The sequence below is a fragment of the Gekko japonicus genome, unplaced genomic scaffold, assembly GCF_001447785.1.
Source record: "Gekko japonicus isolate JY-2015 unplaced genomic scaffold, Gekko_japonicus_V1.1 scaffold388, whole genome shotgun sequence".
NCBI classification, from domain to species: Eukaryota; Metazoa; Chordata; class Lepidosauria; order Squamata; family Gekkonidae; genus Gekko; species Gekko japonicus.
Genome location: NW_015162490.1, coordinates 827,195 through 840,689, shown reverse-complemented (window position 1 = coordinate 840,689; position 13,495 = coordinate 827,195). Strand labels below are relative to the sequence as shown.

The 13,495-nt window shown below is 50.9% G+C and overlaps 1 protein-coding gene across 1 annotated transcript; it reads left to right on the top strand.

Moving 5' to 3' along the window:
- Window positions 1-1,994: 1,994 nt before the first annotated feature.
- NAA20 (N(alpha)-acetyltransferase 20, NatB catalytic subunit) lies at window positions 1,995-12,286 on the top strand. Its single transcript, XM_015406005.1, has 6 exons — window positions 1,995-2,199; window positions 5,627-5,651; window positions 7,298-7,388; window positions 7,795-7,930; window positions 10,381-10,526; window positions 11,799-12,286. The coding sequence occupies exons 1-6, from the start codon at window positions 2,147-2,149 to the stop codon at window positions 11,882-11,884; spliced, it is 537 nt and encodes a 178-aa protein (XP_015261491.1). The 5' UTR covers window positions 1,995-2,146; the 3' UTR covers window positions 11,885-12,286.
- Window positions 12,287-13,495: the final 1,209 nt, after the last annotated feature.

Sequence of the window (13,495 nt, the reverse complement as noted above, 5' to 3'; positions counted from 1 at the left end):
ATGTTTCCCGAAGTACGTACACAGCTATAGGAGCAAATTTCATTCTTGCAGATAGAAAAGATGTGGGCGTGAGGCGTTTTATTTGAAGGTGGCCAATGCAAAGTCCAATGCTGCAAAGAACAATACTGCATAGGAACCTGGAATGTAAGATCTAGGAATCAAGGTAAGCTTGACGTGGTCAAAAATGAGATGGCAAGACTGAACATTGATATCTTAGGAATCAGTGAACTAAAGTGGACAGGAATGGGCGAATTTAACTCAGAAGACCATTACATCTACTACTGTGGCCAGGAATCCCGTAGAAAAAATGAAACCCTGCCCTACACTCGGAGTATCAGAGCGGCTTACAATCTCCTTTCCCTTCACCACAACAAGCACCCTATGAGGTAGGTAGGGCTGAGACAGCTTTCCTGAGAACTGCCCTTGAGACAACAGCTCTGAAAGAACTTGTGACTGACCCAAGGTCATCCAGCAGCTTGAAGTGGAGGCGTGGGGAATCAAACCCGGTTCTCCCAGATTAGAGTACGCACGCTTAACCACTACATCAGACTGGCAACCAAACTCCCAATCAGTGGGAGGGAGGGGGGCATGGGGGACACAATGTGGTCTGCACTGCCGCGTCATTCCAAGGGGCAGACAGAAGTGACATGCGGTAACCCCAGGAATCACCGGAAAATAGAATTTCCAGCAATTCCTAGAGCTTCCCCATGTCACTTCCAGGTGTTCCCCCCCGGAACTGACATAGCAACACAGCTGGTGTGGCTCCCCCCCCCTCCCACTGCCTCTCTGAGTGGTGGTGGGCAACTGGGGCTCCTGATGTGTGGCTTGGCAGCCACAAGGGCACAGCCCACGATGTCAAATGCTGCCACTAAGTCCACTAAAAGCAGCAGAGCGCCAGAGCCCCTTTGTCTACAGTTAGAGCTCTTCTCCTAGGGGCACCAGCGCCGTCTCGGTCCCATAGCCTCGCCTGGGGTCCAGGGCAGATGCTTTGTCCAAGAAGGGCCCTGCTTTTTCCATCCTGTAGTGTGGGAAGGGCGCATTAGAGACCAGGTGACAGCTGGGGCACATCATTTCTCTCTAGCAATGCATTGACTGCCTGTTTCAGGGCACAAAGGGAGATTAACTTCTACTTAGGGCATTTCTCTCCCGAGAGATGAACTAAAGACACCTTGCTGCCAATAAAACAGTATACTATTTTACAGTAGCCAAAAATCCAGTCATTAGACATCTAAAAACATCCATTAAAACGGCCAAGTAAAGGTCTCCCTTGCTCGAAAGCCAGTCGAATCGGACTCTAGGGTTGCGGTGCTCATCTCCGTTTCCAAGCCGAAGAGCCAGCGCTGTCCGAAGACGTTTCCGTGGTCATGTGGCCGGCATGACTAAACACCAAGGTGCACAGACGCTGTTACCTTCCCACCGAAGTGGTACCTCTTTATCTACTGCTAGGTTGGCAGGAATTGTACATCTAAAGGTAAAGGTTCCCTTGCTCGAAAGCCAGTCGAGTCCGACTCTAGGGTCGCGGTGCTCATCTCCGTTTCAAAGCCGAAGAGCCAGCGCTGTCCGAAGACGTCTCCGTGGTCATGTGGCCGGCATGACTAAACACCAAGGCGCAGGAACACTGTTCCCTTCCCACCGAAGGGGTACCTATTTATCTACTTGCCATTTCCTGCTTTCGAACTGCTAGGTTGGCAGGAGCTGGAACTAGAGACGGGAGCTCACTCCGTCATGCGGCACCCGGGTCTCGAACTGCTGAACTACCGACCTTCCACAGCCTGCAGCTCAGCGTCTTAACCCCTTGAGCCACCGCAGCACAGGAAAGCCTTGAATAAATCGTTGGTCTTCAAGGTTCCTGACTGACAGGACACCTCTAAACCTCTAAACCGAAGACGGCGCTAGGGGGCGCCCGACAGCCTCTCGCCACCGTCACGGGGAGGGGGGGGGGAGAGAGAGAGAGCCCTTCTCCTCGCTCTCCCCTTCCCCGTCCAGGTCGCTGTGTGATGACGCAAGGGGGCGCGCGACTTCCTGTCGGCCTCCCGTCAAGGCCGCGCCTCCCGGGCGGTTGCCTGGCAACTCCTTCAGCCGGAGCAGGCCGCCGCCGGCCTCAGGAGCGCCCGGGTCGGGAGCCGCCGCCGCCGCCGCCGCCGCCATGACTTCGCTGCGGGCCTTCACCTGCGACGACCTCTTCCGCTTCAACAACATGTGAGGAGAGCAGGGACGGAGGATGGGTGGGCGGCCGGGCGGGACCCCCGCAGCGACCCCGGTCGCCTTAGGCCCGGGCGGCCCTTTGTCCCTTTCCCTATGTTGCTGCGCATGCGCCGGGCGCTTATTCCATGCGGGCTCGGTGGTGGCTCAGGCTGGGCCTCTCGGACAGGCCGGGTTCCGCCCCTGCCTCCTGGGACAAAGTTTGGGCCCTTCCACACCTTTACAGCTGTGGTGGCTCAAGTGGTTAAGACGCTGAACTGCAGGCTGTGGAAGGTCAGTAGTTCAGCAGTTCGAAAGCAAGGAATTGCAAGTAGATAAATAGGTACCACTTCGGTGGGAAGGTAACAGCGTTCCATGCGCCTTGGTGTTTAGTCATGCCAGCCACATGGCCACGGAAACGTCTTCGGACAGTGCTGGCTCTTCGGCTTGGAAACGGAGATGAGCACTGCAACCCTAGAGTCGGACTCGACTGGCTTTCGAGCAAGGGAGACCTTTACCTTTACTTTAGACCTTTACAGGGTCGCCGCCAGTGTTCCCTCTAAGCTGGGTCAGTGTGAGCCAGCTCACAGTTTTTTAGCCCCCGGCTCGCACATTTTTTTGTCTTAGCTCAGGAAGGAGAGGGCTCCCCATCAATGCTCCCGAGTCTTGTGAGCAAAAATTCTACTTTGGGAGCTGCTGGCATTAAAGCTGTGAGTGAGCGATTGGGCTGCCGCATCGATGAGTTTGCTCTGGAGCCCCATCCTTCGGTTAAGACGCTGAACTGCAGGCTGTGGAAGGTCAGTAGTTCAGCAGTTCGAAAGCAAGGAATTGCAAGTAGATAAATAGGTACCACTTCGGTGGGAAGGTAACAGCGTTCCATGCGCCTTGGTGTTTAGTCATGCCAGCCACATGGCCACGGAAACGTCTTCGGACAGTGCTGGCTCTTCGGCTTGGAAACGGAGATGAGCACTGCAACCCTAGAGTCGGACTCGACTGGCTTTCGAGCAAGGGAGACCTTTACCTTTACTTTAGACCTTTACAGGGTCGCCGCCAGTGTTCCCTCTAAGCTGGGTCAGTGTGAGCCAGCTCACAGTTTTTTAGCCCCCGGCTCGCACATTTTTTTGTCTTAGCTCAGGAAGGAGAGGGCTCCCCATCAATGCTCCCGAGTCTTGTGAGCAAAAATTCTACTTTGGGAGCTGCTGGCATTAAAGCTGTGAGTGAGCGATTGGGCTGCCGCATCGATGAGTTTGCTCTGGAGCCCCATCCTTCCTGAGCCAAGACAAAAAGGTGTGAGCTGGAGGCTTAAAAACGGTGAGCTGGCTCACACGGACTCAGTTTAGGGGGAACACTGCCCCTGAGCAATGCTCCCTCTTAGCCGTGGATTCTTGAGTAAAAATTCTAGATTGGGAGCTCCTGGCATTAAAGTAGTGAGCGGGTGATTGGGCTGCTGCATCAATTAGTTTCCTCTGGAGCCCTCCTTCCTGAGCTAAGACAAACTGTGCGATATGGAGGCTAAGAAACTGTGAGCTAGCTCATGCTCACTCAGCTTAGAGGGAACATCACTCCAGACCAGAGCAAACTAGTTTCTGCAGTAGCCAAACTGCGCACTCACAACTTTAATGCCAGCAGCTCACAAAGTAGGATTTTTGCTCAGAAGACTCCACGGCTTAGCGGGAGCATTGCCAGGTCTGGGTTGGGAAATATCTGGAGACTTTGGGGGTGGATCCAGGAGAGGGTGGGGTTTGGGGAGGGGAGGGGCCTCGGCATGGCCCAGTGCCACAGAGTCCATCCTCCAAAGCAGCCATTTTCTCCAGGGGTGCTGACATCTGTCAGCTGGAGATCGGTTGTCAAAGCAGGAGATCCCCAGGCCTCACCTGGAGGCTGGCAACCCTAGACCTTTAAGACCAGCGGAGTTTAATTCTTCCGTGTCTGTGCATTCACGCTCTTCAAAGTGTAAGGTAAAGGTAAAGGTTCCCCTTGCTCGAAAGCCAGTCGAATCCGACTCTAGGGTCGCGGTGCTCATCTCCGTTTCAAAGCCGAAGAGCCAGCGCTGTCCGAAGACGTTTCCGTGGTCATGTGGCCGGCATGACTAAACACCAAGGCGCACGGAACGCTGTTCCCTTCCCACCGAAGCGGTACCTATTTATCTACTTGCAATTTCTTGCTTTCGAACTGCTAGGTTGGCAGGAGCTGGAACTAGAGACGGGAGCTCACTCCGTCATGCGGCAACCCGGGTCTCGAACTGCTGAACTACCGACCTGCCACAGCCTGCAGTTCAGCGTCTTAACCACTTGAGCCACCGCAGCTCCTTCTTCACAGTGTACGTGCACACAAAAGCTTCTACCCAAAATTAAACGTTGTTGGTCTTAAAAGTGCCCATGGGAGCCAAACTCTTTGTTCTGCTACTTCAGACCAACACGGCTGCCCACCTGAGTCTCTCTCCTTGGTGGTTCGCAGGGGCGGGGGGCTGGAATTTGCTCCACACCGGGGGTCAGTAGCCCTGTACACAAGTGCTAGGGAAGGGGAGACACCTCCAGCTTGTGCTGAGCTTACAACTGACATTTCCTTATACACGTTTTGATCCATTCTCATGTTACCTGCATGCAAATGTGTGATTCAAACTCCACGTTTATCCAGTAGAAAGAGCGCAACTCCAGTAGCACCTGAAAGACTAACAGAATTTGTGGCAGGGGGGTGAGCTTTCGTGAGTCACTGCTCACTTCTCCGAATACAGGCAGGTAGCGGTGTTGGTCTGAAGCAAAAGGACAAATTTTGAGTCCAACGGCACCTTGAAGGCCACCAAAGTTTTATCATGGGTGTGCACGGACACTTTGTCAGACACCATGAAATCATGAAATGAAAGACACAACGAAAGACACAAAGCTTATACTTTGAACAAAAACTTTGTTGGTCTTAAAGGTGCCACTGGACCACTGTTCCCTCAAAGCTGAGTTAGTGTGAGCTAGCTAGCTCACAGTTTTTTTAGTTTCTGGCTCACACATTTTTGTCTTAGCTCAGGAAACATGGCTATAGAGCAAGCTAATTTATGCAGCAGGCAAATCGCTCGCTCACAACTTTAATGCCAGTAGCTCCCAGAGTAGATTTTTTGCTCACAAGACTCCACAGCTTAGAGGGAACATTGCACTGGACTCAGACTTTGTTCTTCGGATACGTATATCCAGGTGCCGGTCACTGGTTTCATCTTGAAAATAAATGTGCGGTGGCTTTTTCTTAGGAACAGGCAGAAGCATGTATGTGCAAGATGCATGTGTGTTTACTGTAACAAGTTAACAGGGTTAGTGTGGCTAGCTTGGGGGGGGGGGGTCAGGTAGGAGATGATGAGAGGCTTGCTCCTTCCCTGGGCCTAAAAGAGGAGCTGTTAACTCCTAAGCTTCAACGGTGTCTTTCCATTATTGTTGTAACTGGTTCTTTTTATTTTCTCCAGCAATTTGGACCCTCTTACAGAGACCGTATCCTTTTTAGCTTGAAACTGGAGAATGGGGAAGGGTTTTTTTAAACATGGTCCAAGGAAGGAAAGGCATGTTTGCCGCTGACTGTGCTGTGGAGCTGTAGCTGATCCTAGCACCAAGCAAGGGCGCCTGTATTGATGTTTATGTTATTGTCTTGTGTACTTCATTTCTAGCCTGCCTTTCTCCCAGTGGGGACCAGTGTTCCCTCTAAGCTGAGTTGGTGTGAGCTAGCTCACAGTTTTTTAGCCTCCGGCTCACACGTTCTTATCTTTGCTCAGGAAGGATGGCTCCAGAGCAAATTAATTTATGCAGCAGCCCAATTGCTCGCTCACAACCTTAATTTGCCAGTTTGGTGTCGTGGTTAAGTGTGCGGACTCTAATCTGGGAGAACCGGGTTTGATTCCCCCACTCCTCCACTCACACCTGCTGATGTGACCTTGGGTCAGTCACAACCTCTGGCACAGCTGTCCTTGAAAAAGAGCAGTCTGTCAGAGTTCTCTCAGCCCTACCCACCTCACAGGGTGTCTGTTGTGGGGAGGGGAAGGGAGAGGAGTTTGTGAGCCGCTCTGAGACTCCCGAGTGAAGGGCAGGGTATAAATCCAATCTCTTCTCTTCTCTTCTTCTAATGCCAGTAGCTCACAAAGTAGAATTTTTGCTCACAAGACTCCACAGCTTAGAGGGAGCATTTGTGGGGACCCAAAGCTGTTAACATTGCTCTCCCCTCCTCAGTGTTCTCCTCACAACATCAGCCCTGTGAGATGGGCTAGGCTGAGTGTGTGTGACTGGCCCAGGGTCACCTAGCAAGCTTCCACGGCAGTGACCTTCTGCAGCTTAGTGGAGATTTGAACCTGGGCCTCCCACATTCTACTCTGGTGCTCCAGACGCTCCACCACATTGGCTCATGTTCACAAAAAATTATGGGGGTGGGTGTCTTCCTGCATCCCTCTCTCAGTGCGTGTCTGTAAAAATGTGTATCAGTTGCACTGCAAAAAGTATGATGTATGGAGCAGCTTTGAAAGGATTCCTGTTTATTTGTCTATATTAATAGGAGAAGGGCAGGCAGGGAAAGGCCTTTCTTTCCCTCCCTGAACTGGGAAAGGGAAAGAAAGGCATTTAAACATGGCTGGACTCTCTGCCTCTGCTTCTCCAGCAGCCCTGGGGCAGCTGGAGGAGGGAAGGTAGAAAGGAGGCTTTCCCTGGTCAGTTTCACTCCTACAGCTGACTGGCAGGGAGTGAAATTGACCAGGGAAGCCACGGGGGGAGGGAAGTCAGTATTTGCCTACCCAAAAGCCAAATAAATTTGGGAAACTATTCGGCAGTCGGAAAGTTTTCTGAATTTGCATTCGGCTTTAAAAATACCAAAAAATACCAATAAGGTATTTATTCAGTATTTTTTCGGTTCAGGAAAGCCGAATGCACATCCCGTCTTTTCTGATACCTGCTGCCCAGTAGCCTTCTGCTGGAGATACCAAGGATTGAACTGGGAACCTTCAGAGCACGCAGCAGGTATCTGCCACTGAGCAGCATTCCTGACCCAGCACAGGACTTTGGAATTAAGTGTTCACAGTTATTTCACTATTTTATTTTGTCCATTTTAAGAAGCTTGCCTCTTGAGGTACGATTTTCTTAACCTACAATACTCCTAGTATGGGATCCCATTTTACTTACAGTACTTGGCCCACTGGCCAGAGTATTTTATTGTTGCAGAAGCACCTGGTGGAGAGCTAATGGGTTACAGTAAGTAGAATTTCCCCCTTTGTTGCTGGGTGTCAGTCTTTTCCTTTCCTTTCTGTTTGATTTCAGTGGAATTTATTTCCAAGGAAATATGCTTATTATCACAGCTTTTGGCTGCAGTTGTGAGGGCAGTTTCAAGACCCAGCCTCATTGAATAACATGGGGTGTTACTTATGTTTAGGTGGTGAGCTAATGTATGTCATCCATGAAGACTAACGGATCTGATTGGATTCCAAAATGCTCCGTGGGATTTCAGCATCTGAAATAGGCCTCAAAAGGCTGCAACTGTGACCTTCTGAATTAGTTCCAGAAATGGTCACTGACCTTTTAGAGGTGCCAACAGGAAAGTTGCTCTGTGGGGGTCATGCGCTGGTTCAAACGTGCTAACCCATGCTCCTTGTGCTTGCAGTTATGGGGAAAGCTGAAGGTTCGGTGGCTAGAGAGGAGTGGCATGGCCACGTGACCGCCCTCTCTGTCGCTCCTGAATTTCGCCGGCTGGGCTTGGCTGCTAAGCTAATGGAGCTGCTTGAAGAAATCTCAGAAAGGTGAATCCTGTCCATGAGAGTTCTTGGTCGCTAAGCTGTAAGCAACCATACCTGTTCAGTAACATGTTAATCTGCAGAAATTCCAGTTGCATTTCCTGTGGGCCCCGGTGAAGACTAATCCAAATGTCATGAGCTACTTAGACCGTGCCGAATACCTCCCTGGGTGGCACCGTCTTCCAGCCTCTCCTCGAGGCAAGGAGCATGGAGGCAACTGGAAAAGTCTGCGTGGCAGCAGGACACACCCTGATCAGAGCTGGGAGAGTCCGAAGGCCCTGTTGAGCCAGCGCACGGCTGCTGCATTGGTGTGTCCTGGGGGAGGGCATCCTTCAGACACGTGGGTCCCAGGTCCCAAAGGTCTTCAACAGTAGGTCCTGGCACCTTGAATTGGACCTGGAAACAAATCAGCCATTAGAGAAGGAAGCTCAGAGTTGCCGTAGTATGTGCTCTGTGACCAGCCCCGCATAGTGAACAGGCTACCGAACTCTACACCCGTTTCCTGTTTTCAAGGGTAGCCCCACAGGGAAGATATTACAGTAATCAAGACCTGAGGTTACTCTACTGTCAATCGGCATGGCCAGATCCTGGCTGCGGTCACACGGAGCATTAGGCACGCTAGAGAGATGGAAGATAGGCAGATTTTCCGGGCGCGATCTCACCGCCACATCTGGGAAGCGTAGAGCTCCCGTGGCACACCCGAGGCTTCACTCCGAAGATGCGCTGTAAAAAACTAGTACCTCCGAGGTACTAGTTTCCGGAAACCGCGGGGCAAGGGCGGGCGTCTGATCGGGTTTCCGGTGGTAGTTCCGGCGCCCGCCCATGTCCCTTCGCAAAAAGGGTTTTTTCCCCCCAAGTCTACACGGATGCACACAAGCACCCAACGGAGCATGCGCACACTTCAGTTTAAAAAAACAAAACACAACCCCGTTTGCCCCGTGGCCCCGCTTCTTTGCAGCGCCGCAGGATTGTCGTGTGATTGGCACCTCCCCCCTAACCACGGGACCTCCACGGGAGGTCTGATCGCGCAACTGCGCGTTATTTTGCCCCGGGGCAAACAGCCACGCTTCCCCCCCACATTTTCCGGCCCGTGTGACTGGAGCCCCTGTGTCTGTCAATAAAGGGCCTCTGTGTTGGATGCAGATGCTGAAATGTGTTCTTTGCGGCAACGCTCACCAGCTTCTCCAGCAGGAGGTCGTGGTCCCACAGGACTCCTGAGCTCTTGGTGGCGTCCTTTAAGGAGAGCTGTTCTCCATCAGTCGTTGGAAGCCAGTCTCCTGCCGAGGCCACCGTCTTGCCCGACCAGCTCCTGTCTCTCCTGGATTCAATGCCAGTACTTCATGCTTGGCTATGGCATTTGGGTACTGGCATAGAAAAGAGATGGCAGCACCAAGTTGGGTGGTTCAGTGTAATGTATAGCTGGGTGTCATCAGCATATTGATGATGCCCAACTCCAGAGCTCTGGACAGTTCTATTACAGGCTTGGCATAGATGTTAAATCATATCGGTGAAAGTGCTGACTCCTGTGGTTCTCACCCACGTTGCCTTCTTCTTGAGTTATGTCTTATTAAAAAGGGTTGGAACCAGGGCTATTTTTGGGCAGGAACGCACAGGAACAGAGTTCCGGCTGGCTCCCAAGTTGGCCGCGCCCAGCAGGAACTCATTAGCATAATAGGCCACACCCAACAGCAGTAACTCATTAGGATTGGCTACATTAGGGGATGTGCGGCCTAACATGCAAAGGAGTTCCTGCTACAAAAAAAGGCCCTGGGTTTGGACAACAAACAAGGTAAACAGAATAAGAAGCAAGAGGTGGGTGTGGCTGGATAACCACACTTCTGGTAACATGGGGGGTGCGGCCTAATGTGCTAATGAGCTGTGCTGTCGGGGGTGTGGCCTAATATGCTAATGAGTTTCTGCTGTTGGGTGTGGCCTATTATGCTAATGAGTTCCTGCTGGACTTTTTCTACAAAAAGAGCCCTGGTTGGAACCACTTCATCCCTGTCCAACTGAGTCCTGCATCCATCTCCAACTGTCTCGACAGTGGCTCGACCCAAATATCATGTCAAACCATGTGGTTTAGGACCCAAATCATAGTTTGAGCTTCCAAAGAAGACAGACAAGGCATGGTTTAGAGCTGCCAGTCTGCCTGTATTTTCCATCTGCTCGGTACTCTGGTCAGTGGCTTTTCTCCATAGCTGATTTGTCGACACGGACATTATTTCAACCCTGCAGTGCAAATTATTACGACATGTCAAGCTATGGTTTGTAGTTTGACTTAAGACCGATGCTATATGCTTAGGCAGGTCTCTGAATTGAGGCAGTGGTTGCCTGTGTAAGTGCGGAAAGCTTCCCATAGATTTTTATGCAGCCTCTTAGGTTACATAGCACTATTGCAAATCCTCGTAGCCATTTATTTATTGTTTTATTTCCCCCCTCCGTCTCTCCCAATGAAGAAAGGGTGGATTTTTTGTGGACCTCTTTGTAAGAGTGTCAAATCAAGTTGCCGTGAATATGTACAAACAGCTGGGCTACAGTGTGTACAGAACCGTGCTAGAATACTACTCTGCTAGCAATGGGGAGCCCGATGAAGACGCTTATGGTGAGTGTTTGGAGCACTGGTTGCATTTCAGACAAATGGGAGGGTCTGATAAAGGCCTGTGGAGTTAAAACTCTTGATGGTTTGCTGTAAATGTCTGTACGGAACTGATTAATGACAGTGTTGTCTAGAGTAAGGGCACAGTCCGGCCTAAAATACGCACACTAGTGGTCCATTTCAGTGGCAGATGTTGAAGCGTGCATGTAGATCTACCACAATCAGGGCCAGCTCAAGGTGTTTCTGCGCCCTAGGCGAGGCTGCCTTGTGGTGCAGATGCCAACCTCCCGGTGGGGCCTGGAGACCTCTGGAGCCAGCCACCCTTTTGCTACCGCCGCCACCGCCTCCCCCCCCCGCAGCTGTCAGACCCAGCGAGCACGCCCCACATGTTCCTGCAGCACCCTCCAAGATGGAAGAGAGATTTCTCTCGTGCTCTGCTTCCGAAGGCAGTTTGGGAGGGAGGTGGGGGGGGGGGATCCTGTCTCCAGGCGGGGGATGCTCACCGGATGCCTCTCCCCAATTAGCGAAGTGCTGACACTTGGAGAGCTGCTTGCGGGCTTTTGGTGGCGGGGGGGGGAGGCACAGCTCGGCACCCCATCCAGGGCCCAGCACTCTAGGCGAATGCCTAGTTCGCCTAGTGGGTGAGCCGGCCCTGACCACGAAATGAAACGGGCCCTTAAAAGAGTCTTTACTTTTAGCTGGATCATTTTTTAAACTCCCAGCCATGACTGCTGCACCAACAGACTACTGAGGCAAGAGACAGAACTCTGGAGCACCATTCAGTGTATCCAAGGAGGCGCCGCATCAAAGAAACGGTGGTCTCCATGGCAACTTGACCATTTCTCTAGGACAACAGCTGATGCTTTCAGGAATCTTACGCTCTGCTGTGGATTAAGATCCCCCCCCCAAGCATGCATAGAGATTGGAACTTGCAGGACAGAGATTCCCCCCCCCCAAAAAAAAAAACACACACTCACACATAGGTAGAACCAGTAGGGGATTTTTGTTACATTCCAGGCACCAAGAGGAACCTCAGGATCCAAACTTTCCCTTCTGGCCAGCGTAGAGAAAGACCTGGCGTTACAAAAGATCAGTAGAGCGCAGCTCTTATTAATTCTTGTAGTGAGAATGCCCATCTCCTCCCCATCCCCCCCTGCTCTTGGTGCTATTTCTGTTTAATCTCAGTCTTGTTGATTCCTTGCTTCCCACTGACTTGTTTTGCAACATAACGTATCTTATCGGTACTTGTTTTTGTCTCCCTTGTGTTCGTATCCACAGACATGAGGAAAGCCCTATCTCGAGACACAGAGAAGAAATCAATCGTGCCATTACCTCATCCCGTCAGACCAGAAGACATTGAATAAGCCGAGGCCGGCTATTTATACAGCGGGCCGAAATAACATTTGGAGACAGCTGGGAACACTTTCAGAGGACGCCGCAGCGTTTAAAAACAAATGCAGTAAGGAGCCTCGGAGCAATGGAGCAAAGGAATCCGCAGACACGGGCTTTTGTTTGTAGGCTTTTGGGCGGAGTCTTCTAATGCTGCTGCTGCAAAGCAGATTTAGGACTGGAATCTTTTTTTCTGCTTTTAATTAAACCATAAATAAATCTCAGTTGTTTTGAACGGTTACAAAACTTCAAATTCAGATAAAGTATCACGTCATGTTACAGGCCTTAAAGCAAACAGGAAAAATAAATAAATGAAACCAGTAGAGTAAAACCTAGATGTCTACAAACATCTCCATTTTCTGATGCTCATAAACATTCCCGCCTCTGTAGTTGTTTGTTTGTTGTTGTTGTTCAGTCACACAGTTGAGTCCGACTCTTCGCGACCCCATGGACCAGATCACGCCAGGCCTTCCTGTCTTCCGCCATCCTCTGAAGTTTGCTCAACTTCATGTTTGTTGCATCTATGACACTGTCTAACCATCTCATCCTTTGCCGTCTCCGTCTTCTTTGACCTTCAATCCTTCCCAGCATCAGGGTCTTCTCCAGTGAGTGCTCCCTTCTCATTGGGTGGCCAAAGTCTTTGAGCTTCAGTTTCATTATCTGGCCTTCCAGGGATCGGTCAGGGTTGATTTCTTTTAGGATTGACTGATTTGATCTTCTTGCAGTCCAAGGGACCCTCAAGAGTCTTCTCCAGCACCATAGTTCAAAAGAATCTATTCTTCGGTGCTTGGCCTTCTTTATAGTCCAACTCTCGCAGCCATACATGACTAGCCAGTTTGGTGTAGTGGTCAAGTGTGCGGACTCTAATCTGGGAGAACCGGGTTTGATTCCCCACTCCTGCTGATGTGATATCTTGGGTCCCCAGATATCTGCAAGAATCTTGGCTGCCTATGAAACAACTTTTTCTCCTAGCCCTTGGCTGAAGGGTCAGATTCCTGAAGAAGCCATCCTCTTGCTTTTCTGCGTTCTCTTTTTCCTTGCGTGTGTGTTTGCTTTGGGATTTTTCCCTGTTCTGCTCGTGTTTTGCTCCCTCTAGTGGAGGTTCCAGCTCCTGCCAACCTAGCCGTTCGAAAGCAAGACATTTCAAGTAGAGAAATAGGTACCACTTCAGTGGGAAGGGAACAGCGTTCCGTGCACCTTGGTTTTTAGTCATGCCGGCCACATAACCACGGAAACGTCTTCGGACAGCGCTGGCTCTTCGGCTTTGAAACGGAGATGAGCACCGCAACCCTAGAGTCGGATTCGACTGGCTTTCGAGCAAGGGAACCTTTACCTTTTAGTGGTTGATTGGATATTTTATTGATTTATGTCCTGCGTAAAAACCTGCAGATGTAAACTGCTGTAATATCAAATCGGCTACCAAAGGGAGCAAAACAAGAGAAGAACAGGGGGGAAAACCCCCAAAGCAACAGGAACACACAAGTAAGAAGAGGAGGAGATTTGATTTATACCCCGCCCTTCACTTGGGAGTCTCAGAGCGACTTACAACCTCCTTTCCCTTCCCCTCCCCACAACAGGCACCCTGT

Coding starts and splice junctions, on each gene's coding strand:
- NAA20 (XM_015406005.1), top strand. CDS start 2,147: ATGACTTCGCTGCGGGCCTTCACCTGCGACGACCTCTTCCGCTTCAAC. Junction 2,200..5,626: donor CTCTTCCGCTTCAACAACAT/GTGAGGAGAGCA, acceptor TATTTTCTCCAG/CAATTTGGACCCTCTTACAG. Junction 10,527..11,798: donor GCCCGATGAAGACGCTTATG/GTGAGTGTTTGG, acceptor TCGTATCCACAG/ACATGAGGAAAGCCCTATCT.